The 25,320-nt window shown below is 42.8% G+C and overlaps 1 protein-coding gene across 1 annotated transcript in view; it reads left to right on the forward strand.

Annotated features, from left to right (window-relative positions):
- The window catches only part of LOC146857284 (uromodulin-like), a 1,099,666-nt gene that overhangs the window by 840,503 nt on the left and 233,843 nt on the right, over nucleotides 1-25,320 (forward strand). The window contains exon 5 of the mRNA XM_085647029.1: nucleotides 11,218-11,381. Coding sequence (XP_085503155.1) covers nucleotides 11,218-11,381 — 164 coding nt within the window. The remainder of the gene's footprint in view (nucleotides 1-11,217; nucleotides 11,382-25,320) is intronic.

Below are 25,320 nucleotides of genomic sequence, written 5' to 3' on the forward strand. Positions count from 1 at the left end.
TTCCACAAGCATAATATTGATCAACGCAACATTGTCTATGATAAAAGTCACTGGGTGATAGTTCACTTTTAACGTGATCTTGGTACAGTATCCAAATGAAGTTTGTCGCTTTGTTTGGTGAGTTTTGTTTGAACTGTGACATCCCACATTCATACGCCATCCTTCGGTAGATATCATCAGCGCACACCCATATTCTTCATCAGTACTCAATAGTGACATTGATGAGTCTTTGTACGATGAGCTTGACGAAGATTGAATTTGCCTGGTTTCCATTTTTCATAGCTGACGTTGCTTTTTGGTTTAGTGGGCATGGTCAAAGTGCTTTTGGAATGTTCTTGCATCCATCTTTTCTTTGCATTTTGACACACTTGATTTTTCTTTAGCTTGACAAAGTTATGAAATGATTCTTTTATCCACAACATTTACATACCTGTGTGATGGCTGGGCATTCACCTTCATGGGGAAACGAAAATCCAATTTGGAAGCATAATTAAGATCTTTTTAGAGATGTCAACCTACGTGCATCTTGTTTTTGCTTATGCTTGCTTTTGCTGGCCAGGACTGATTTAGTGTGGGCAGTTCCTGCTTCCATGTCAGCAGCTTGTCAATCTGCTCATTCTTCTGCTCTCACAGCTGTCATCATTTTTCCTATGTGTTTCTCTCAACATGCACCCTCTAATACAATCTGAATGGCAACCATCAATGTCTCCGAGACGCATGGCTTCTTCATCAGTGAAATCAAAGAATTTGATTGTTTATTAACTGCATCAAGTCTTTCAACAAATGTGCCCACTGTTTCACCAACCTGTTGTGCTTGATTGATGATATACCTTTCACAGTTGACCTTTGGCTTTGGGTTGAACTTCACCTCCAATGTTTCTTTTACCTTTTGGTATGATTCTGCATCAGCCTGGGTAACTTCCTTCAGCATTTCTTTCACTGCATCGCCTGCAAGGTTTTTCAAGTGTTTCATAATCTTCTTTTCATCTTCTAGTGCATCTAAAGTGTTCAGACAAAATATCAAGTAAAAAATGTTGAGTTGCTCAATTATCAAATTTTTTATATCGCAACACAGAAATATTGTTTTTTTAAAGGTAAGAAATATTGTTTTTCATGTTTCTTTATATGTTTAAATGATATTTGAATTGTATATGTTTTATATAGTATGTGTCAAGTTGTTGTTAATGTTTTTAAGTACACTTTGTAATTGTAAGGAATTTATATTTTTTATTTATTGTAAAATAGTAATTTATAGTGTTGTTGCGGTTTGTGAGATTTGTAAGGGTAATAGGTAGGAAGGTAATTAAGTATAATCAATTTATATTTTATTTTATTAATATTATTTATTTATTTTATTATTAAGCATGTAAATAGTGTAAATATAATTTTTGTAAGTTAGATGTTAGGTGTAGGTTGTTGGGTTTGTAGGAGTATAGGGTGCAAAATGTATTAAATAAAATGTGATTAATTAAAAATTATTGATGAATTATTAATTAATCAGTTCTTAATTATGTTAATTGTGTAATTATTAAGAACATTTAACTTACATTTTAGGTGCAGGTTGCTGGATTTGTAGGGGTATAGAGTGGGAATGTATTTAAATAATAATTGATTAATTATAAATTATGTATTATCAATTCATTGTAAATGTATTATGTAAATTGTGTCATTATTATAATTCCTTTATTTAGATATATGGTAAATGTTTGTTGCTAGATATGTGGGTCTATAGTGTGGGAATGTAATAAAATAACTATTAAATACCATTTTATGCTTATATTAATTCGTTTTAAAACATAATTATTTTAATTGTTTCTTTTTTTAAATGTATGTATTTAATTTTAAGTTAATTGTTTTTTTCATTTTATGAAATCAATACTTGTATTAAAATGAGGTATGTGTTTAAGTGTGTGAAGTACTTTCCCTGCTGTAGCACTGACTGGAGTGGGTATAGTAACTGTTACCTCTTCTGAGTCCAACACTTTCCATACTGTTGCACAGGCTGGAGTGGGAATAGTAACTGTTACCCCTTCTGAGTCCAACACTTTCCCTACTGTTGCACAGGATGGAGTGGGAATAGTAACTGTTATCCCTACTGAGTCCAACGCTTTCACTACTGTTGCACAGACTGGAGTTAAAATAATAAATATTGCATCTCCTGAGTCCAACGCTTTCCCTACTGTTGCACCCACACGAGTGGGAATAGTAAATGTTACTCCTCCTTAGTCCAACGCTTTCCCTAATATTGCACTAACGGGAGTGGAAATACCAAATATTACCCCTCATGAGTCCAATGCTTTCCCTACTGTTGTACTGACTGGAGTGGGAATAGTAAATGTTACACCTCCAGAGTCCAACACTTTCCTTACTTATGCACTGACTGGGTGGGAATAGTACATTTTACACCTCTTGAGTCCAACGCTTTCCCTACTGTTGCACAGACTGGAGTGGAAATAGTACAGTTTACCCCTCCTTAGTCCAACGGTTTTCATACTGTTGCACTGACTGGAGTGGGAACGGTAAATGTCATCCCTCTTGAGTCTAACACTTTCTCTACTATTGCACAGACTGGAGTGGGAATATTGAATTTTACCCTTCCTGAGTCCAACGCTTTCCCTACTGTTGCACAGACTGGAGTAGGAATAGTAAATTTTACCCCTCCTTAGTCCAACACTTTCCCTACTGTTGCACCGACTGGAGTGGGAATAGAACATTTTACCCCTCCTGAGTCGAATAGTGTGGGAATAGTATATGTATTATTCCTAGAATTTAATAGCTTTGTTTACATTGTTTAAAGTTTTATTATTGTTATGAGTCTCAGTATTTAAAATTAGATTTTTCATCCGTAATGCTTGTAATATATACTATATTTATAGTAAAATGTAACCATTTATTTTGCTTACTTTTTATGTGTAATTAAATTAATTTGCTTTTTTAATTGTTTACAGTTAATTTGTTAGGGTTTTCAATTTATTGTGCCTATGCATATATATATCTACTTTTTAAGTTATTCAATTTAAAAAAGATAGATAATTATAATATAAATTAAAATTATTATTTTAATAATAGTTTTACATTTTAAATGTATTTATGTTTGTTTAAATAAGTATATATTTAGCCAAATTGTATTATTTAAATATATTTAATTTAATTTATATTACTGTTACATGTTAATATATTTAATGTTTAGTATTTGTAGCCAAATATATTAGAAAAAACTATATTTTGTATATATTTTTCATTCTTAGTGTACAACGATAATTTTTTGGGGATATATTTGTCATTTACATTATAAGTATAAGAAAAGGATATTTTTGACACATTATTTTTAACCATGATATTTTGGGTTTTGATATTTTGTCAGTAAACATGATTTATAAAGTCATCGAATGTTTCGATCCACGCTGCCAACCTGGCACAGATGTTCTGCTTCTTAGAAGTGTCGAAGAGTGGTGGTGACTTCTCGCTTTCAATTTCTGTCATTCAGAGTACGTGCTGTTCAACCAGCTTTAACTATACCCAGTGGCTTGTAACTCCTGCAACACAGCTCTTGTGCTTGAGCTTGGGTCACCACACCCGATCTGAGGCCATAGAATGCTTCACTTATCTGTGACGGTAGGTTGAGTCTCTGTTTCTCCTACCTGGTTGTCGCTGCTGTTTTCTTTCTGCTTTATTTGAGTAGTCGCTCCTTATTCGGGGCGTAGTGCAGCATCTCTGTTGATTGCATCACCGGCGGTTTTGGCGGGCATTTTGAATGTGCTCCTCTGCAGGGTTTTCAATTTCTTCTTTGGCTGTATATGGGCTGGAGCAGGACTTTGATTCCACATGTACCAGTCGCAGACTGCTTTGCATTGATTTGAGGCACACGTGGCATGCATGAGCAGTTTGCTGTACCATTGCAAACTCTCAGGGAGAGCAGCCTTGTTTTCTTTGGGGCAATTATCCCCTACTCGTCGCAAGATGTAGCGTCTTCCCCAGCCCTGGAGCATGCAGATAAATTATGCCACACAGGAGCTGTAGTTAAACACGTCTTTATTCCTCAGAATACACTCACACTCTGCACAATATCTCATACCCAACATTACCACACCCGTACACCTTCCTCCAGAATCACAAGGGTTGAAGTGCGTATAACATGAACATGTTACAGGCATTACCGTCTGGGGCAAGATGATGAAAAAGCTATTTACCTGTGGTGACAGTGTTTCTGGTGGACACCTTGTCTATCTGTAGATTTCTCATCTAGTGATTTCCCTCGTGTACCAGACTGGATCTGGAAATTCTTGCAATAGCTCCTCGCACTGACAGGTGGAACCACATGGCTCTGGGTCCACCCCTGGATGCCTGTCCCTTTTTCTGCAACCTTATAGTTATAAAGGAGAACAACTAGATTGACAGTAGGCTGGCAATGTATAGAATAAAGCTAGCTTGGAACTTTATTAAAGAAATATGCAAAACCACCCTCAGATTCGGGAGGTGCATTGGTAGGGGACAAATTTGTGGGTAGATCTAGTGTTCACCAGAAATATTGTTACTGAAAATAAGTTGCTTTTTTCTGATTGATACCTGTACCCATGCTTTCCGCAGCTTGTAAATAATTTCCAGAGCAGTACCATCAAGGAGGAGGGACTGAGGTGATCACAATAAAACATATTCCAGTAGGGTATGGTAAAATGACCAACTCTGCAGAATTCATAGTCAAGGCAGTCATGCCTGGCGAAAGTACGTGGATCAAGCCAACATTGCAGCTAACAGAACACACCTGCACAACACTAAAAAAGAGACCTTCTCCCTGGTGGAATACTTTCTGAGGCAGAGAGGTGGCTCCTTGTTGGCTAGGGCGTAGCACAATCTTATGCATAGGACAGCTCTTCAGGAGGGTGTCTGATTATGGACTGCTTTACCTTTCTTGGTACACACAAAATCAAGAAACAACTAATTGTCAACACAATGGTCCCAAGTCCAGCTAATGTGAAAGCTCAGCGCCTAATGAAGGTCCAAATGGTGTTGTGGACTGGCCTACCAGAATACACCATCATCTAACTCGTAACTTCTGCAATCTCAATGAAAGCCTGGTCTCAGTAGAGACAGTGCTTCTATTTAATTTCAATAAGGCAAGTGTACGAGACAGCAGCCTTAATACCACATAAAGAGGACCTCAAATAATGGATGGAGAATGCTTTAGTAGTAAAATTTAATTTTTAGGAGTCCAAAACATTATTGCTCCCTTCCAAGTTGTCCTCTACCACACGCAAAGGCAATATTCTAGGGTCAATTTTTATCTGTTGCCACATACTATTTTACTGTAGACAAGTAAGATTGGTATACATCATTTTGAAAACATTGTTATGTTGAATTTACTGTCTACATGAGGAATAGCAACTAAATAGAGGCCTAAATGAGTTGAAACATTCAGAGAAAACTGATAAATATATGTAGGAATATAGCGCCAGATGTGCGAAGATTAGCAGCAGAAATTTCCAAATTGCGATTTCCTGCGACTCGCAATCAGTATATCACTATTTCTAATGTATGAAATCCATTTGAGTTACATTAGTGATTCGTAATAGGTCTCAAATAGATCTACCTCATGCATATTCATGAGGCAGCCCACTAGGATTCTCTGCCATCACATGGATCTTGGCCTTCTTGAGTCAGCAGACCATCATGTCTATGATTACTTTTAAATAAATCAATTTTATTTTTAAATGCAGTCTACTTTCATTAAATAAAAACAGGATGAGTTTAAAATTAAAAAGAATGAAACATTTACTTTTCATTTTTTAAGCGCCGGCAGTGGTCCATCAGTCCACTGCCGCATCTTAAAAAATATTTTTTCAAAATTCTCAGTAGTGAAGGCATCCCAATGGGGCTACTTCCCATTTGCAAATGAGCTACCTCCACTTTTAAAATGGTAACATTCAGGAATTTGGTTGCAAAACAGTAATACATTTCGTACCAATTTGGTATTTGGAAGGGACACGTAAAACACGCCCCTTCCAAAATACTGATTAGCAAATGTAAATGTTTGATTCTGTAGCAAGTTACCAAATCGCATTTTACATTTTGTACATCTGTGAATTGGGTCATTTGCGACTGGAAAAATGCTTTGCATATCTTCCCTATAGTTCTCTATATGTAAAATATCCTCCATTTACAACTAATCTGCACCATGTGTCTTTTTCATCCAAAGAAGGAAAAGGGAATTTTGACAATAAGTTGCTTTTATTAACAGCATATTGCTGAAAAATGTGTAATTAGTTCTGAGAAGAAGCTTGAAGGTGTTTCTTATAACAGTTCAGTTGACTTTAGATTTTGAGTTGAGTCAATTGCGATTCAAGTGATAGTTCAAGTAAAGAAAGAGCACTTGTCAAACTCTATTCCAGAGAAAACGTAGATCTACCTAGTGTTGTCTTAACATATTATTAGATTATTTTCTCAAATGAAATCATTATGTTTTGGTATAGATGCAATTATATAAAGCACCACAGGCATGGGAGCATGCCATATGCCAAAGGTCCTGCACCCATACTCCTCACAACAGAAGAGACTGACCTTAACAAATGCCCCATGTGCCAGGACTTTACAGTCCTCACTTATTCTTTTACAAACCATCGCTATTAGGTGTGTTGGTTTGATTGATTCCAATAAAACTAAACAAGAAAACAGATCCAGGATTACAGTAATATGAGTTCAGGATGGCATAGATTCTGGAAACCCAGGCTATAATGCACACCATTTAGGAGCTAGTGAGAAGCAAAGGAAATGGCATTCTGGTCTACGTCCAAAGATCAATTGTACTTTTTACGTCTCACTTAAGACAATGCATGCAGTGTCAGTTGCAAGACCTTTTGTTCTGTAACAGTTGGCGTAGAGGCCCCCCAATGTTTACCTTTTGTTTTTTTTATTGTCACTCTCATTTGCTTGACTCAAGCATCTCCCTCTGGTTGTTTGAGAGAAGCAGGCATTGCTAAACCATGCGTGCCTATACAATGTTTCCCAACAACGAATACGTCTTAACCACGCATTCCTTTACCATGCATGCCTTTACCACACATGCCTTTACCATGCAATTTCCTTATAAACGCATGATTAGTAAAGGGATATGCGTAGTAAAGATCACATCCCAGACCCCCCACCCTGGGTACTAAACCCTGACCCCACATACTAAAAACTACCTCAACCCCAGACCTGCCCGTGGGTCCTAAAACTGCCCCAGCCCTGAAAACTGTCCTTCACCCTGCCCTGAGCCCTAAAACTCCCCCCATGTCCTAAAATCTACCCGGAACTCAGCCCCCTGTCCTGAGCCCTAAAAACCGACCCCCTCCCATGAAACTACACAGACCTCTCCCCCACCCTGATCCATAATACGCACCCCTGCCCTAAAAACAAGCCTGACCCCTCCGATTACTAAAAATGACCCCATCCCTAAAAACTACCCCCACCTCTCTTAAAACCCTGCCCAAGCCCCACTTACCAGATCACATCCCAGAGCTTCCTCTACCGATCCTTCCTTATCCTGTGCCAGCCCATCCGTGCATCTAGACCACGCACTGCCTTAACCACGCATATGAGTGGTAAAGGCAAAAGTGGTTCCGCTTGCTGGAAGCGGCACGCATGGTTCAGCTCGCATTATAACAGCTGTTTCCCTCTCCCTCCACCCTCCGGTGTCCACCTGCTTGCCTTCAGCACCTCCTTCCTACTCTCTATTGTCCATCTGCTTGCCTTCAGCACCTCCCTCCTACTCTCTGTTGTGCATCTGCGTGCTCCCAGCCCCTTCCTTCAACCCTCTGTTGTCTGTCTGCTTGCTCCCATCACCTCCAGCACACCCTTTGCTGTCCTTGTTGTTTCCCCTCTGGTTTTCCTCCCACCACCTTTTCCCTCTGTATTGCCGATTGCCCCCCCCCCCCATTGTGTTGAACCCTCCTTGTGGCCGTCAGCTCCCATCCATGTTGCTTACCACGTAACTCTGTGTTGCCTTCCAGCCCCCCTCCCTCTGTGTTGCTTTTCCCCTCTACGCCATCCGTTTGCAACTTGGCTCCGCCCCATCTTGCCTCCCTTCCTCGGTGTTGCCTTCCACCATACAATAAAACAAAAGCTCGATTACTTGGCCAGCAAAGGATGCATTAAAGCTACTTTATAACGAAGTCTCCATTGTGCGTGTTGCCACTCACATGCCATCCCTTTGTCTGTGTTGCCACTTGCTCTCCCTCCTGCCGCACCAGAATAAAAACAAGCATTTGCAATGCAATAGGTCTCGCATTTATACGAGTTTGAGTTATTGGCATTGTAAATGACAATGCTTTTTATTTAAGTTTGGCAACATAAATAAAAGGCACTGTCATTTACAATGCCAATAGCACAAACTCGTATAAAAGCGAGATCTATTGCTTTGCAAATGCTTGTTTAAGTGTTACCACTTGATCACCCTATAGCTAAAACCCGGTGAAAGTGTGGTGTTAGACTGAATGACGAACTAATGGTATATCAACCCGTGTGTGTAAAACCTTGGTAAGGTTAGACCAGGAAGTACCTCCAATGCGGTTAAAGCACTGTAATTCTGCAAGTAAAACACTCTGCGTAAATTTGCAGTCTAACTCGGATTACCAAGTGATTAGTAACGTAAACAACAAAAACAGCATCTCTCTAATGCCGAAGTCTTGCCACTATATCAGTAAAGAGCACGATCTACGGAAGGTAAAAGATGGGAATGAGTATCATGAGAGCGCATGTATACGTGGCCCCGAACACCAGGAATTAAACGAGCGTCTGCTTACCAGAAGATCGTCATTTAACGTCCCGATTCTATGTAATAGAAAGTCTATGTAAATAATCTGTGTAACTCTAGGCCGTAACGGAGGAACTGAAATGCAGTGCTTAATTCCTAAACAACTCCCCGCTCTTGCCTTCAAACGTTCCGTGCGCGAGAAAACCACGTGACCGCTGGAAGGCGTGTGGACGTCAAAACGTGTGGGAATTTTCTTTTATAAGGAAGGAAAGTGATCATACAAGCCTATGCAACTTTATTGAAAGGTGACAACCACCTTATTTTACACAAAACAAAGAAGCCAATCAACCATGATACGAAATCGGGGTGTCAATCTAGTACCCCTTCAAAGTAACACGTGCTTAAAACGTGAAAAATATACTCGTGCATCTTTGTAGATAAACATGCTTACTAAGTGAAAAAACGCAACCATGAAACAGAGAATCAAAACTAAGAAATAAAAAAAATAAGTCGAAATCCAAAGTTTGCGGCATGAGACAGCTTGATAATGGCTGTGCCAGGGACTGGGAGCAAGGAGAAGGTAGGGATTGACAATTGAGTGGGCTTTAGAGAGAAGGAGGGAGGGAAGAAGAAAGCAGAAGGTGCGAATTTGAACATAACAGCTGCCCACTTTGGAAGTGGAGTACTAGGATTGGCTCCAAATCCAGTGGTTCTGAAAAAAATCGCTTTACCTCCCCACCCCGTGCCTAAACAGGAATGTGACCATGAGTCATGTAAAACAGCAGAAAAATAGACGTGGTAATTTTATGTACGAGAATGCGGCAATACTGAACGTTTTACCTTGCATGTAGTATATTCTTGGAAATGGCATACTTAAGTAAATGTCTGTACTGTGTTAAAGTTAACCAGACTCTAGTAGACTGGCTAACCATTGAGTTCAGAATGTGGAAAAACGTGGAAGCTCTGTGCTTGTTAGTTGGACGAAGTCCCTCTCAAATATGGCCGCCATGTAAAGGAGGCTTCCTTAGTCCTCTTTCCATTATGAACATCCCGCCCTCGCTCTGCGTCCTCGGCAGCAGCAACGATCGTCCAACACTGGTTGTTGCTGTGGCGTTTGCAGGTGAGAGAAGAGGCGGCAATATTATAAAACCAGTAGGCGATGTGCGATTACGGGGTATGAGCAAATAATGATGAAAAGTGCAATATATAATAAAAGAAAACGAGGCCTGATGGGCACAGAAAACATGTATTGCGCACACGGCAGCAGCAACGATCGTCCAACACTGGTTGTTGCTGTGGCGTTTGCAGGTGAGAGAAGAGGCGGCAATATTATAAAACCAGTAGGCGATGTGCGATTACGGGGTATGAGCAAATAATGATGAAAAGTGCAATATATAATAAAAGAAAACGAGGCCTGATGGGCACAGAAAACATGTATTGCGCAAGAGACAGAAAGTAAATAACAGCGGCATGTGATAAAAGCAAAAGGATGGGACGGTGTATAATTAAAACAAGAAGGGCTGGGCGAGGAGGGAGGGGGGAATGCCAGCAACAGAGGAGCCCGCGAAAGTGAAAGTGATCGTGATTACGATCGCTACAGAGGAAAGACACATGGCGCTGCGCGCGTGCACGTTCACGTGCACTGTAGCTTTAGGCCACGGCAGCACTTTGAAAAGCCCAGTTATAAAATGTCTCTTCGAGCCTTTGGCTCGCGAGACCTAAAAAGCACTATGACATGGCCAATGCTGGCTGCATCATGGCGTTTTTTCCAGAGTATATTTGGCATTAGATTTTTTTGCTATGCTGCAGGCCTGAGCAGAATTTTAACTATGCTGAGTAATCAGAGTAATCTCACCTTACTCATGTGATGTTAAATTACTCAAAATTATGAGATCACCCCTATAAGCATAACTTGGAGTACTTTGAGGCAAAAATGGCTACTCAAGAGTACACAAACAGATCCCAAGCAGCTGCTGGCAGCTGATGTTCATGTTCTGTTGCATTTCCAGCTATTTTCTTAGCGCAAAATGCATTCTCTGGTTCATCATGCACGCAAGGGTGAATTTTGTACTAAGAAAATAGCACTAATTCAAGCGTTACACTTCTAGAGTAATTTTGGGTAATCTACATCATTTTGCTGTAATTTCGCAGAATTAAGCTACAGCAAATCCCGCAAGTTACACCCAACCCTCCTATGCTGTCCACTTAAATTGCCTTGACTCTATATTTCAACTATTTTAGTATTTGCAAAGGCGAGTTATTTTGACTCCCTTCCCCACCTTCACTTGTGCACTGCAGATGTGTGGTTGAGTTAGGTGACTTTTATAATTAAATCTGTATTTTGACTCAGTATATTCATATTGTACTTTTAATAACGTTGATAATGTTACAATTGAGAACTTGAGATGTAGAACGCTGGAAGAATTTTTTTTACAACAATTTGTTTTAATTTCTTGTCTTTTGTTAAACGTCTATCGTTCCTGTCCTAGATAAATCCTGACGACAAGACGCTAACCTTCTCAAACGTCCTGTATGTTCCTCCGGACACTTCCAGTGGTCTTATAATAAGCCGTCCTCTGGAGCTTCCCATCTCCTGTACCTACAACTTGACAATGCAGACGAGCCTGCAGACGACCCTGCATCCCATTCCCAGGTAGGTGCATTTCAAACGTGCTGAACGGCCGCTGAAATTAAGCACTTTCACCAATGGAACCTTAATTATTTGTTGATTTGTCCTTTTCTATGCCGTCTATACTGTACTCCTTTTGTCTTTTATCCTGTACTCACGTTTACTGCAATACTGCAATGAAGCCTCCATCAGACTCTCCTCTTCCATCCTATGTTAATGTCACTGGCATGTGTGCAGCGCAGCCTCCGGCAGGTGGCTCCTTGTAGCCTCTGGGCCTCTTCGTGCCTCGGCATCTGATTCTGATTTTTACCACCTCAGAGCGCGAAACATTTTGTAAGGATATCTTGTTGTTCTAGTTTAGTAATTTAACATCTAACACTGGCAGTATCATGCTCAATGTGATACGGCGGTGTCATTTTTGGTGCCAGATACGTCTGTCCGAGGTCCTACCAATTGCTTCACATGTCATGATCTTTTTGTGTGGCCCTTTGAGAGGGTCTTGGCCTGACGTTGCTCGCATCTTTGAGCGGTATTGATATGAGATGTTCTGTTGTATGTGCTCTGTTGGATGTCTGTGTGTGCTCTATCTTTATGGCAAGTGCTGTTAGGAGCAGCGACATTGCTACATATAACTATATGCCAGTGGTGGCTGGTGACATTTGAAAATGGTGAGGCGTAAAATTGGTGTTTGAGTGCACCGCGGCGAGCGAACATGCGAGCCCAAAGAACCTAAGGGGGGTCCGAGAAAATTTTGAAAGAAGAGTGGGAATATGGTGCATTTTCAAGCAAATTTGAGAAAACAAGGTCAATAAACATCATAGGTACCATCCTCAGCTGCTCACCTTTTTTCCATGCCTGAACTTTCAACCCCCGCATCTGCCAGGTTCGATCACACCCCACCCCCAGCTGCCGTCTCCTACCTTATATTAATCTGCTCGCTGTATGTCTGGCCAATCCTCTCCAGTTACAAGTCCACACATGCTTCGTAGGCACGAGCAGCAAACTTTAACCATTTACTTCACTCTCACGCAAACTCCTCGCATTTTGTACCCACGCTACAAATTCTGCCCTTTAATATGCAGCTTGGTTTCCAGTTGTATGCCAAATAAACTCTCTGAACAAGACTTACTGCGCGAGAATCCCTGTAGCAAAGCAGCACATGCCCTCCCCGCACCCACTACTAGGCACATGTCCTCCCCACACCCACTAAATACTCATAGAGGCTTGCAATCAGCAGGTCCTAAACTGCGTATACACTTAGAAGTCCGATGTGCGGCACTGCATATCACAGCATTATTAGTGTCTCTAGACTGCACCTATTGTATGTTGTTTTCTCTGGTTTTCCCCAGCGTTCCCAGTTTTACCCAGCTCCCCCGGTTCTGAGTTCTACATAGCATATTAAGCACTGCACGTGTCCCGTGTGCACTACACAAACACTAACAGTACACAACCAGTGCGTAAAATAAAAAATAAAGAAGTGCTTATACTCCCTATCTGTTTGCCACTGAGGAGTGTTGTATGCTCCCTTTCAAATTAAAGAGGTGCAGGTACTCAGTACCTGTCCAATTCAAGCACTGAGCACGATGAAATATAGAAACTGTGTCCCAAACCAATGCCACCACTTCAAACAACACATGTGTATCTAAGAACACACACATGCACACAACGGCCTCCAAACACATCACTAGCTCTGAATACTTCCACTTCCACATACCATCAACACATCCACATAAGCAATGCACCCAACTCTCACACAGTACCCCTCAGCACACACAGCTCAAATATTCACGTCATGACACACACAGGGAATGCTTTTTCTCTGGGTACTCTCATGTTTGCTTTCCGTTAAATCTCACAACTCATTGGAGGTGGGTGCAGCTAGGGATTCGAGTAAACATAGTTGGACAAACAGCAAAAATACGGGTAGGCATGTTGATGCTCATCAAAACTCTTATAACTAGTATCCGTGCACAAAGACATGCTGGCGACATATGTGCAGACCAACAACAGAAGCAATATGGGCACTGATTTGCAAAGACTAAAATACATCCAGGCTTAAATAAACACAAATCTACTCGCGGGGGGCAGGGGGGGGGGTGTTAGGGGAAGATTTACATAATATAATAAAAGAATGAAAACTTACCGGTCCGCGCCGCCTCTGCACGACTGTTGAAGAGCGCGGGACCCAGGAGCAAACAGGAACAGCTGCAACGTCACTGCAGTGCCGGCCAACCCCTCTACTGATGCTGCTCCAGCAGCGCTGCGAGTATTGGTTGAGGGCAGGGATATTACCTGCCCATTAGGAGACCGGGAGGCTGCGGCATCAAACCCTCGGTCTCCTAATGTGCAGCCTAGAGTGCGCATGTTCGGGCTGATCATAAAATTGATCAGTCCAAAAATGAACATGCGCACTATTGCTGGGACTGCAACTGCGCTGCTGGCCTGTCACTCAACTCCCTGAGCCAGTGCTGCCGCAGCCCCACCCCCACCCCAGCGTCCCTTGTTCTACTTCTCCGACGCAGAGACACTAATTCCAATCAGGACTGCAGTCCTGATTGGAATTAGCGTCGGAGAAGTAGAACGAAGAATTTGGGGCCGTGGCATTAGTGGGGGAACGCCCCTACGCCCCCAATGGGCGCACCGCCACTGCTATATACTATATCTGAGCTCATTTGGACGCATGTGGGACAGACGAACAAATGCAGGCAGACTTATTGTGCGGTTCCGTGGGCCCCCCTGGCCTACATGTGGCCACCTGGTGAACAGCAGCACTGAGATGTTGTTTACTTGACTGAGCACCAACAATGAGAAAGATCTTAAACAAATAGACAAGCACGGAGGTTAACTTAAGGAAAAGTAGCACAGAAGGTGTTCCCTACCGCTTATCTTTAGGAACTCCTTCATGTTTAAAAATATTGGGCTTGATTCACAAAGGTAAACTTACACATTTGTGTAAGTGTAATCTTTTCAAAATTCACCAAACTGCAATTTAATAGTAACTTTAGGACTGCGGAGAGTCCGCAGATGGGGCGGAGAACTCCACACATCTTTTTATGTGCAGAGTTCCTCATTGTAAAGTTATTATGAAATCACAGTTTTATGAATCCTGAGAAAGCGTATACTTACACAAACATGTAATTTTACCTTTGTGAACCAGGCCCACTGTGTAACAAACATGTAAAACTATGAAAAAGTCTCTCTCAAATTCAAAATAGTGTATTTCTGTAACATGTGGCGTGTTTCACCGTAGTACATCGGAATATATTACTTTATTGAGTGGCATGTGTAGCAGTGACAGTTTTCGAACATGAACTTGGAAACTTTCATGCCCTCACTCCATCTTGGATGGCAATGCCATTAGTGATCCCAGAAGCAAGTCCATTTTCAGGGCCACCCTCTATGTGCCTGGGTTGTTGTTATACAGTGAACACATTATAGTCCATTATACTAAATCAAACACAAGAGTAGTTTTTGAACACCACATATCCTAAGCTTGCATACTTCAAGGTGCTCACATATGTTGTAACAGAGAATACGGATTCAAGGCGAAATAAAACAATTGCCAAGGATCACGTACTTCGGTAAAGCTGAGAAGCTGATCCCAGATTTTCAGATATCATATTGTGCAGTTTATCCACTAGATGGCTATCTCTTTCTGTGTTTCATTTTACATCAAGGTTAGTGCTTTGTCTTTCAATTCTGGGACATGAGATTAGAGGTTGATTGACAGACAGAAGTCACATGAAGACTCGGGTCAGTTTGGGCTTGAGGATCTAAGAGTGCCTTGAGCTCAGCCAAGTATCTGGCACAGGCTTGAGCTTTTAGTGGCTCTCCCACCTCTATTGCTTTGTGGCAATTAAGGGGACAAAGGATTGGGAAGGACATGATTTGACCATGATCAAACAATTCTGGTGAAGTAGGAGTACTGTAGCGAAGTGCCTCTTTTGGACATGGCTAGCCTCCACTTTCTGCCTAGAAAATGATGTAACTTTGAATAAAAGTGCGCAGGGTGCTGCTGACCCATGCACACAAGGCTCTATACAACCAAGGACCTGCATACGTTAACTTCTGCCTGAGCTTCCACCAACCATTGAGAACACTATGCTCCACCTCCCTTGCACTTGCCCATACTCCCCGCATCTAATGAAGCAGAAGTGAAGGATGCTCCTTCTCCCACAATGCAGCAAAGACCCAGAACAGCCTTTCCATGCACCTCTGGACCATCACATCACTTCTGGAATGCCGAATGGTACTCAAGACCTGGCTGTTCCAATAAGCCTCCAGGACCTGCAAGCGCCTGGATATACTATTGGGTGATTAGCCACGCTTTACAAATCCTGATTGATTGATTGACAGGGTCCCTGTTAACCAGGTCCCCTGTGCAAGAGCTGTTTCCCTAAACTGTACCTTTTGTTTCCAATTGGCACAACTCCAGTGGTCCTTGTAAGTCCCTAGTAAATGGTACCCCGGTACTTAGGGCATTGGCACTGAAGAGGGACCCCTAGGGAAGCAGCACAAATTGTGCCACCCTAGGGTCACCTCACCAAGGCCATGCACACTGCCATTGCAGACTGGGTGACTTGGTGCAGACATAACCGAAGAGTCGACATGGCACTCATCCCTGTGGACTATGCCATAGACACTGCATGGGATATAGGTAAGACACCCCTAGAGCAGGCCGGATAGTCCTAAGGCAGGGTACACTATATCTCCTGTGATGACTTATTTGCATGAGCAGAGAAACCGCTGCAATATAAATGTTGATTCTTGGATATTTTAAGTGAACAGGGAAGTCATATGTAGTACATTGGCTGGACACTCATCATTATGTGTCCCCCAGTTCAATGATGGCTTCTTTGTGTTATGGGATGTCCTGCAATGATTCCAGTGTCAGATTTATTAATAATTGCACACAGTGGACTCTTAAGAGGGTTCCTTTGAAACCTACCAACCCTTAGTGTGGTCACCGACTGGTCTAAGCCAGCCTGCCACCACCAGACAGAGCTCTGACCTCATGGGGTGAGTGCCTGCATGCTCAGACGTCAAGAATAATGCATGCCCTGGGAAGACGTGTTCACATCTACCCCAGTCAGGAAGAGCCATCAGTGGCGGGAAGCTTCAAAGGCCTTAGTACCTTTGGAACTTGACCCTGAACCTCTCCTGATAAAAGGAGCAGCCCCCCCTTGTTTCCTTGCCCCTTTTGAATGGAAGATAGGTGGGAAAACATTAGAAAGAATAGGAGGTGTGCCTCCCTCTGCCAACTCCACCCCTCAGGTACTGGAAGCGGGGTGAAGCACATTTTTCAGTGCCCTTTACGTTGAAGATGGTAGGACGTCTCCAATCAGGGCTAGGGCTATGTCCCCATCCCACAGAAGGTGGGCATAATAGAGGGTGTAGACACCCCAGGTAAGGGGCCCATTGGCCACTACCTGTCACCGCCTTGTAAACACCCCCTAAAATTAGTATTTAGATGGCATCCCTATACCTGAACAGTAGTATCCACAGACAAAAGAAGAAGACGAGTTAAGAAGCGCTGTTGAACCGAGAATTGCAGACCTTGTGGTGGACTGTGGGTGGGAACTCCTGCCTGCTGCCATAAACTCGACCATCGCCATCCTCCAGATCGTCTCATCATTGTGTGGCCTTGACAAACCCCAGAGGGTCATCAGCTTTTAGCAAATTGCCAAGGACTGCTGTGAGATAGCGTGGCTATCTCCCTGCAGCCCCAGGTCGCCAAAAACAGCAAAGTCAAGTCCAGCATCGCCCAGCTCCCCAGCATGACCGATGGAACACTTGCTTTGGAGGGTCAGCTCGGCCTCTGCACCTCTTGAGGCTCCAGGACCCACCAGAGCTGAAAGGCACAAATAACCAAGGTACCGGACCCCTTGCTGCAAAAACCTACAAAATGGTGTCCAGGCGTACTCCAACACTAGAGTGAGCCAGCACCCAACGAGGGACTTCAGAGCTCTGGAGCAATAACAAAGATGATATGAGGGCCTATATTGACCCTGAAGCTGCCCCTGAGGTAATTGTGATCGCCTTTTCAAATGTAATGATAGCTATTGCTAATAACTTGAGGGTTTCCAGTAAAAGGAAAAACCTAGGCTAGTTCGATACTGCTTGTTCACAAACCAATCGTAAGTTAAGAAAGGTTTTTCAGTCAGTTCCTAGAAATTATAAGGAGATTAAAGATCTAAGACACCAATTTAAGGTAACCTAATCCAAATGAAGAAATATTTGCAGGAAAAGGCTTGAGCTAAGCTGGACAAGGCAGCAGTAACCAAAGACACAGTTCTATTCTAGAAAACAATTAATTATCCATTTTTAAAAGGCAGCCAAAAACCCAGGGTAGAAACAGTGGTATCTTCGTCCGATTGGCTTTTACACTTTGAGAGTATTTTTAATCTGATAAGTGACAAAGGAGCATCTCTACAATATGATTATGCAATGGTATCCCTAAATACGGTCAGTGTGGAGGAAGTCAAATTCGCTATAGCCAAATCTGCAAGCAGGAAGGCCCCGGGGTCCAATGGGGTCCCTATGGACATTTTTCAGTCCAACATCCCATTTTGGTCCCCATATTGACTCAGGTATACAATGCTACAGTACATAGGTTTATCACTCCTACCTGGCCTGAGATCATAATTATACCTGTTTTTGAAAAGGGCAATAGGGTGGAAGCCAAATGTTACCGGCCAATATCTCTCCTTGATTCATCTGCAAAAATTATAAGTAGAATTATTCTAGATAGATTAGAGGCATGGGTGCAGGAAAATTATGTATTAACTAATACTCAATATTGCTTTAGAAGGGACATTGGAACTTCTGAACAATGTATTCTTCTTAACCTTTTGATTAGTAAATACACTGAAGTTAAGCAGGGCCACATAAACCTATGCTTTGCTGATCTGAGCGGTAAATAAACAACAGGAGTATAACCCATAGACCTGGTTGAGATCTGGGTAGGTAAATGAAAGCTAGCAACAATGTCTCAACCGGTATCATTAAGGAGTGTTGCAGGGATTCTGCTTATGCACAGAACTATGCACAGGAAACCAGGACCTCAGTGAATTGTGGTGTACCAAAAACTCACCTCAGAACCCAGAACCCCTTATCCGACCAGCATCAGTGTCCCATTCGTTATCCGAGTTTTATCTCGGCGGTCCCAATGTATAGACAACCCAGAACAAGCGACTTAGGGTATTCTCAGGAATGGTGGGAATACCTGTTCGTAATTATTCTCATATCAGTCCACAACAGAATAAACAGAGACACGGTAAAGTTGAAAGAGTTTATTTTATAAACCTCGTGTCCTAAGATGCAGTACTTTGGCTAACATAAGCAGACAAATGATTAAGATCAAAACCATCAGCATAGTTACAATACCATAGAAAATGAAAGGAGTAATCATACTAAAATGACAGTGGATATCAGCCACCTTCCTTTCGCTAGTAAACTAATATTATTATTATTAGACTTATAAAAGGTCTCTAGGCTTGAATGGGGAACCCCATACCGTAAAGATCAGCTTAGTGGAATCACATCACAGGATCAGCTAGACTCTGCTCCTGGGAAAGCTCTTCTTCCGAATGTGTGCAAAACATGCAGCACTGCAATATTAAAAGCACTCGACTTTCAGGTATTTGCAGATGCCTGCGTGTTATGGCTAAATAGTGGGCCGATCAACCTGAACCCAACAACATGCACTGTCTAGCGACCCAGACTGTTTCTTTACACAATGTTCAGACCAAGGTCGCTGCTCACTTTTAGGGATGAGAACAACAGACAGTTCTCATGTCAAGCAAAGTCGAGCAAGCATTTTTCAATTAATAACACGTAACTACAGTGTCGTGTGCAAAAGCAGCAAAAGCGGCAAGATGGCTTTCTAACATCTAACGCGGTTGTGCTAACTTAGCATTGTACGGATATAAATAGCAGTCTTCACTACACCCCCCCTTGATCGGACCACTAACCAGTAGGGGCGCACTTTCAAGAACGCAGAGTTCTAGTTTGATATAACGGAACCAAGGGCATACATTGTGAGTCCATATAAGGTAAGTGAAAAGTTCAAAGAAAAAAGGGAGAGAAAAAAACCATGTAAAGGGGAAAAAAATATCATCGATGGATGTTCAACGATTTGAAGGGGGAGAAAAGAAAATCCATCAAGGTATAAGCACAATAAGTTGCAACAGCTTCCAAGAGGAAATCATTGGAACGTTCTGCAAAATTATCTGCCATCCAGTTCAGCAAGGGGAAGGAACACACATGTTCCTCGACAACCGGAGCCTCTAGCACCATCAGAGGACAACTGGTGTGTTCTTCGAAATAACTTCTCGCTAAGAATTCAGCTGCCGCCGTTCCGATGTCCCAATTCCCTAGGATTCCATGTGCTGCTCCACAGGCCATAATCCTGACGCCAGAACAGTCCAACTCATGAGCCACTAAGGGGCTCATTAGCCGATCATAATCCGGGGCAGGAGACACCGAGTTCGACAGGCACAAATCCAGAGCCCATTGGAATGGACAATCTAGGCAATGAAAGACAGGCTGCACACAAGTAAAGTAAGTAAACCGGAAGGACAATCCATAGGCTATGCTTAAAGTTGCCAGTGGTAAAGTGCCATAGTATTCAAGCATCCGGTTACGAAGATGGAGCAGCCGTGACATGCTGTCGTGTGACGCAAGTTGTGCATCCATAGCGTAGTACGCAGATAAACAAAAGCACCCCAGCTGCGAGGGCGAGAAGCAAAGGGAGACCTCCGAAGACGCTGGAAAAAATAGAATGAAAAAATGCCGGGATCACACCAAAAATAGTTTGAAAGGATGTCACGAGGCCGGAGCCCACAATTTTAAAAAATGAGCCAGGCCACTTGTTGACGAGGCATTAAAGATAGTCTGAATCAGGGCCCCAAAATAAAGTGGGAGATCAGTATTCAAAAGCGCTTGCACCTCTGTGCACGTATTTGCTACGTGAAGGACAAATGTTTCCCGGGACGAAGTCAACGCGACTTCTTTTTGAGACAATAGAGCCCTTATTCTGCTCATCTTATTGAACTCTGCTTTCAAGGTTGGAATGGAAGGCCAGATGGATACATCGAGCCGTCCATGCGGGGGTGGGAAAAGGACGTTATTATAGCAGACTACTCTCTGTGATACAGTCACTATGTCGGGAATTCCCACTAACATCCCACAGCAAGCTTCATTATTTAATAGCAAATAACTACCGTTAGCAAGCATCGTAAAAGACGGTGTTATAACTGGCACCGGGATCCCTTTCAGGATGCAAGCTAAATTAGGAGTGTGCACATTACATGCACCATGCAATGGAATGTGCCTACACACCACAGAGTGATCTGGAGTGGAAGTGCACTCTTCACCTTTTAAGTAAACCTCTTTTCCGTCTCTCACGCATCTGTACGTGAATGGGAGTGACCAAACTTCATGCAGGAAGGCAGTACCCAGTTTTTCATATCTGCCAAGGGCATAATGTATCATGCACGAACTGAACTTAAACAGGGGGAATGGTAATGTGATCAACCCGTGGATAAGCCACACAGCGGAGTTTAATTCGGCAACAATGTGCAGCAATGAGTATGTTGCATCTTTCATGGACATGAACTGTTGTTTTGCAGTTAAATTAAAAGGAAGGAACAAAGATGAAGTATTCATGTAATCCCAAGGGACTTTCCCAGCCTTTAACGTTTGCAATGTCCATGCAAACTGCATAATGGAACGCAATTGATTTTGACCATGATACAAAACAGACTAATCATCCTGCACAATGTCTACCACAGACGAAACTATATTATCTAAGGTATAAATTCTGAAAGACAGGATGTTAATGTTATTATCTATTACAGCCAACACCTTCTCCATATTGGCTCGATCAATTGCTCATAATCTGGATGCAGCTTCAATCTGTGATAGCTTCCAAACTTCGTTGTAAACAGCATATACCCATCTTTTGGACCTGCCATCTGCAGGACCCTTAACAAAATCATTCAAATCTATTTTGTCGTTCAATTGTGATAAATGAAGTTTAACAGATGCTAAGGTGGAATGTTGCAGCCAAGACTGGCATAACTTCCCTACTGAGTAGGTAGTTACAGAGTGAGAAGATTCAAAACGGGGGTCTACACGAACCTGTGTATACCCCGGCGCTAAATCCAGAAACCGATGTTGACAGGAATCTGAGCTCGTTTGCCATACTAACCACCCTTCCGGATTCAATTCAGAAATATTGAAGGATGTGCTGGAAATGTATGACTGCAACGTAGCAAGGGACAGATCCGTATGATTATTCCAATTAGGATAAGCACCCAGACCCGGAGTGGAGGGAGAATTTAATTTTTTAGAAGTAGCCAATCCAAAACAGGTGGTCTGAAAAATTGACGAATTTAAAAATAACATGTGGTTCGGGATGAGGCAGGCACGATGCAAAGCTTCTGTTCCCTGTACCTGCCACGGTTTAGAACCCCAAACCGATTTAAGATCGATAGTAGCTTTCCACAGATCATAGCCTCCGATTGCCAACTCGTCCATAAAGGACTTGGAATACAACAATTTGGTGTGTGTCAGTCTAACTTTAGAAGCAGACTCAGCCGCAACCTTAAAATAAAAGGAGGCCGGAATCGACACACTGAAATCAGAAAAATATGTGAATTTGTCCACTAACGTGGTGGAGCTGCCCAGCCTAGGGGCTGGACAGTGTTCACATTGTGTATAATTTACAAAATTTCTAAACGTATTTGCTTTGTGTAGGAAATGCGTGCCATAATGTTGATAGCAGAATTGCTCATCATAATTAGCAGTATCTAAATACAAATCTTCAGCATCAAATGCAGCATAATATTTCAAATCAGAAAACAGTGCTTCTATTGCTTGTACATCCCAATCATCCGAGTGTTTTGCTTAACTACATCACCCATAGAAACACAAAATACATTTGGCACATTGATTACTTCAGTGGCACCATGAATTTGAAATTTAACAGCATCCCAAGCGATCCCATCCAGTACAGGCCAGGCAGAAATGTTCACAAAAGTCTGGTCCCTTTTCATAATATGTGATGAGGAGTGGGGGGCCAAAGTTCCATCAATTAGTCTAATTGTAGATCTTTCTTTCAGGTAGTGTCCATTTATAAGTCTAAAAAACACTACCACAAAACCAATGGACATGAACAAAAAAATACATATGAGCACCAGCCAAATGTAAGTCCAAGGGGGAATTAAAAAATGTCTTTTGAACCAGGCAACAAAAAGCGAAACTTTCGATGGGGCAATAGAAGTAATTGAATTAGTGTCAAAGGAGTAACGCGACTGGGTAACTGTGGTGGATTGTAAAACAGGCAACGGGACATCCGCAGGATAAGCATGCTCAATATCTTCAGGTAGACCACCAGGTGTCGGTGGCAACAAAGGACCAGTAACCGTATGCATCTCGACGGCAACATCAGGCAAGGTGTTAGAAGCTGGGGCCACAACAGAATTTCTCAGCATTGAAGGGCAATAAACCGCTGGTGTCATACTAAGAAGAATCGACCACTCGCTGTAGCTTGACATTGTCAATAGAGATGTACCTGTTATCCTTGCGACCAGGAAGTGGAGGTAAAATGACTGTACGTGTACCCTGTACTCCAAGCACCGGAACTGGCGCACGATAAGAGGGGCCGAACTCCTTCTTGTTCTCCACCTTCTCACAGACCAGATCACCAACTCAAGGTAGCCGGCCGACTACCGGAATCTGAAGCGCAGCATCAGATGTGGAGGGTACGTGTTCCTTCGCTAGACTGTCTCTGGCTTCTTGCAGATTCTGCCATACAGCACAGTGATCATCTACGTCAAAGGGTGCGGTCCCCGCCGCCATGTCTAGACCATCAAGGTCCGGGACAAACATTCGTATGCCAAAGAGCATCATGTATGGGGTCCGCCCACCCAGAGACCCTTTAGGGAGATTATTAAGTGCACGTTGTACGTCATACAAGTGGGCTAGCCAGTTCCGGCCAGTACCTGAAACCCTGGCTGTCAAAGATTGCTTTAAGTCACGGTTCATTCGCTCCACCACACTATTACCCTCAGGTCGGTATGGAGACGAAAATTTTACTTGGACCCCCAAATTTCTCATGGATTAATGTGTACGCCTTAGAGACGAACGCAGAGCCCTGATCAGAATGAAAGGTACCACATGCAAAACTTCCAACAAAGACACGCAAATCCTTGATGACGGTACCGGCATCAGCACTCCTTTGTGGCCACACCCACAGAAAACGTGTGCACGAATCCACTGCAACCAAGATGTATTTTTACACAGTATCAAAGGTAAATGGACCGCAATTATCTAAATAAACACAACCCAGTGGTTTATTAGATATGTACAACTGAGTTTGTGGTGGGCACGCCGCAGTTGAAGGTTTTATCTGCTGGCAAATGTCACAATTAAGAACATAAGCGCGAGCTTGTTTATATAAACCGCACCACCAGTAACGTTGTTGTAACAGAGATACAGTGGCTGCAACGCCGGCATGCGCAGACGCCATGCCTTCATGAGCTGCTAATATCAAAGATGATCTGCAGTCCGCGTTGGGAATCAATCTGTCATCAACGTCATTAATCCTCACTAATGGGACGTTATCAGGACTTAAGCGATAATGGTAACGAGAAGGGAAACCTCTTGGATATTTTGTTCCCTTCTCTGTAGCAGCAATAGCAGCCAAGATGTCATCATCGATCTTACTTTGTGATCTTGTAACTGCTCCTACTAAGTATGTCGCCACTGCTGTTTTTGCTGCCTCGTCAGCTAGGCTGTTGCCGACAGCATGGACACCAACTCGTTGATGACCAAGAGTGTGAATAACATTCACGCGAGGCAGACGTTCTTTAAGTTCTGCCACTCGAACCCAAAGCGTTTTATGCTTAATTGTGCCACCTTTGGAATCACGATAGTCATTTTGAGACCAAAAATGTAGATTGTCGTTGTAAGATTGTACACAATAAAACGAGTCACTCACTATAAGAGTAGTGACCCGAGGATCAGCAAACTCCAGTGCAAGCACCAGAGCATGAAGCTCCGCCAACTGTGCGGTACAATCACCCAATGACTGCGTATGCACCACATCGGATTGGAATTCACCATTCACGAAAGTACCGACCACAATTGCGCAGGCCGCTGAGTCGGCATGCTTCGATCCAGTAGCCGGTTGCGCAGAACCGTCAGTGTAAATGACACAATGGTAATCCTCGAGCGGGCACAAGGACAGAGGAGCTGGATGAACGAATTCATACTGCAAGAACTCCTGAGTCTGTAGAGCCGCGTCAAAGATATATGTGATGTCGGGCGATGTCAAGGAAGTGGCCCATTTTATCCACCGTGGATGCAAAGCCTTAGAATTTGGTACACTCGCTTTTGTCACCGCCTCAAGGGCAGGATATGGTGTTACCACCAACATGCGTTTTCCTTGCGATAGCGCTCGTTCTTTCTGAATCGCCATCTGCACTGCCATTAGAATTTTCTCGACAGCGGAAAATCGCAATTCAGCCGAAGTGTACGGGTGTGATTTGTAGGCAATGGGGACGGTGTCGCCCTCATTGAACGTTAAGTACGTGAAACCCACTGCGCCTGGCACAATTCTTATGACCAGGTTAGTGTGGTTATCAAGCGTCAGTAAGTATTTTGAAGCAAGAAGGTCAGCTTGCAACGATTGGAATATAGCTGAATGCTCCGGCAGCCAACATGATTTGGAAAAAGTAGGTTGTATCAAGGCATAAAGCGACTTGATACGCTGGGCATAATCAGGAATGTACATTCGACCGAAATTCAGAAAGCCCAGCAGAGATTGTAATTTCTTCAGTGTCGTCGGGGCTCGCAGGCATACGCATTTCTCTAGGAAGTGCGAGCCAGTCCTTGACCTTCATTGTTGAGTTCGTATCCCAAAAACAACACTGTATATTCCGCAATGTGAGACTTC

Source organism: Triturus cristatus, chromosome 3_2, assembly GCF_964204655.1.
Source record: "Triturus cristatus chromosome 3_2, aTriCri1.1, whole genome shotgun sequence".
NCBI classification, from domain to species: domain Eukaryota; kingdom Metazoa; phylum Chordata; class Amphibia; order Caudata; family Salamandridae; genus Triturus; species Triturus cristatus.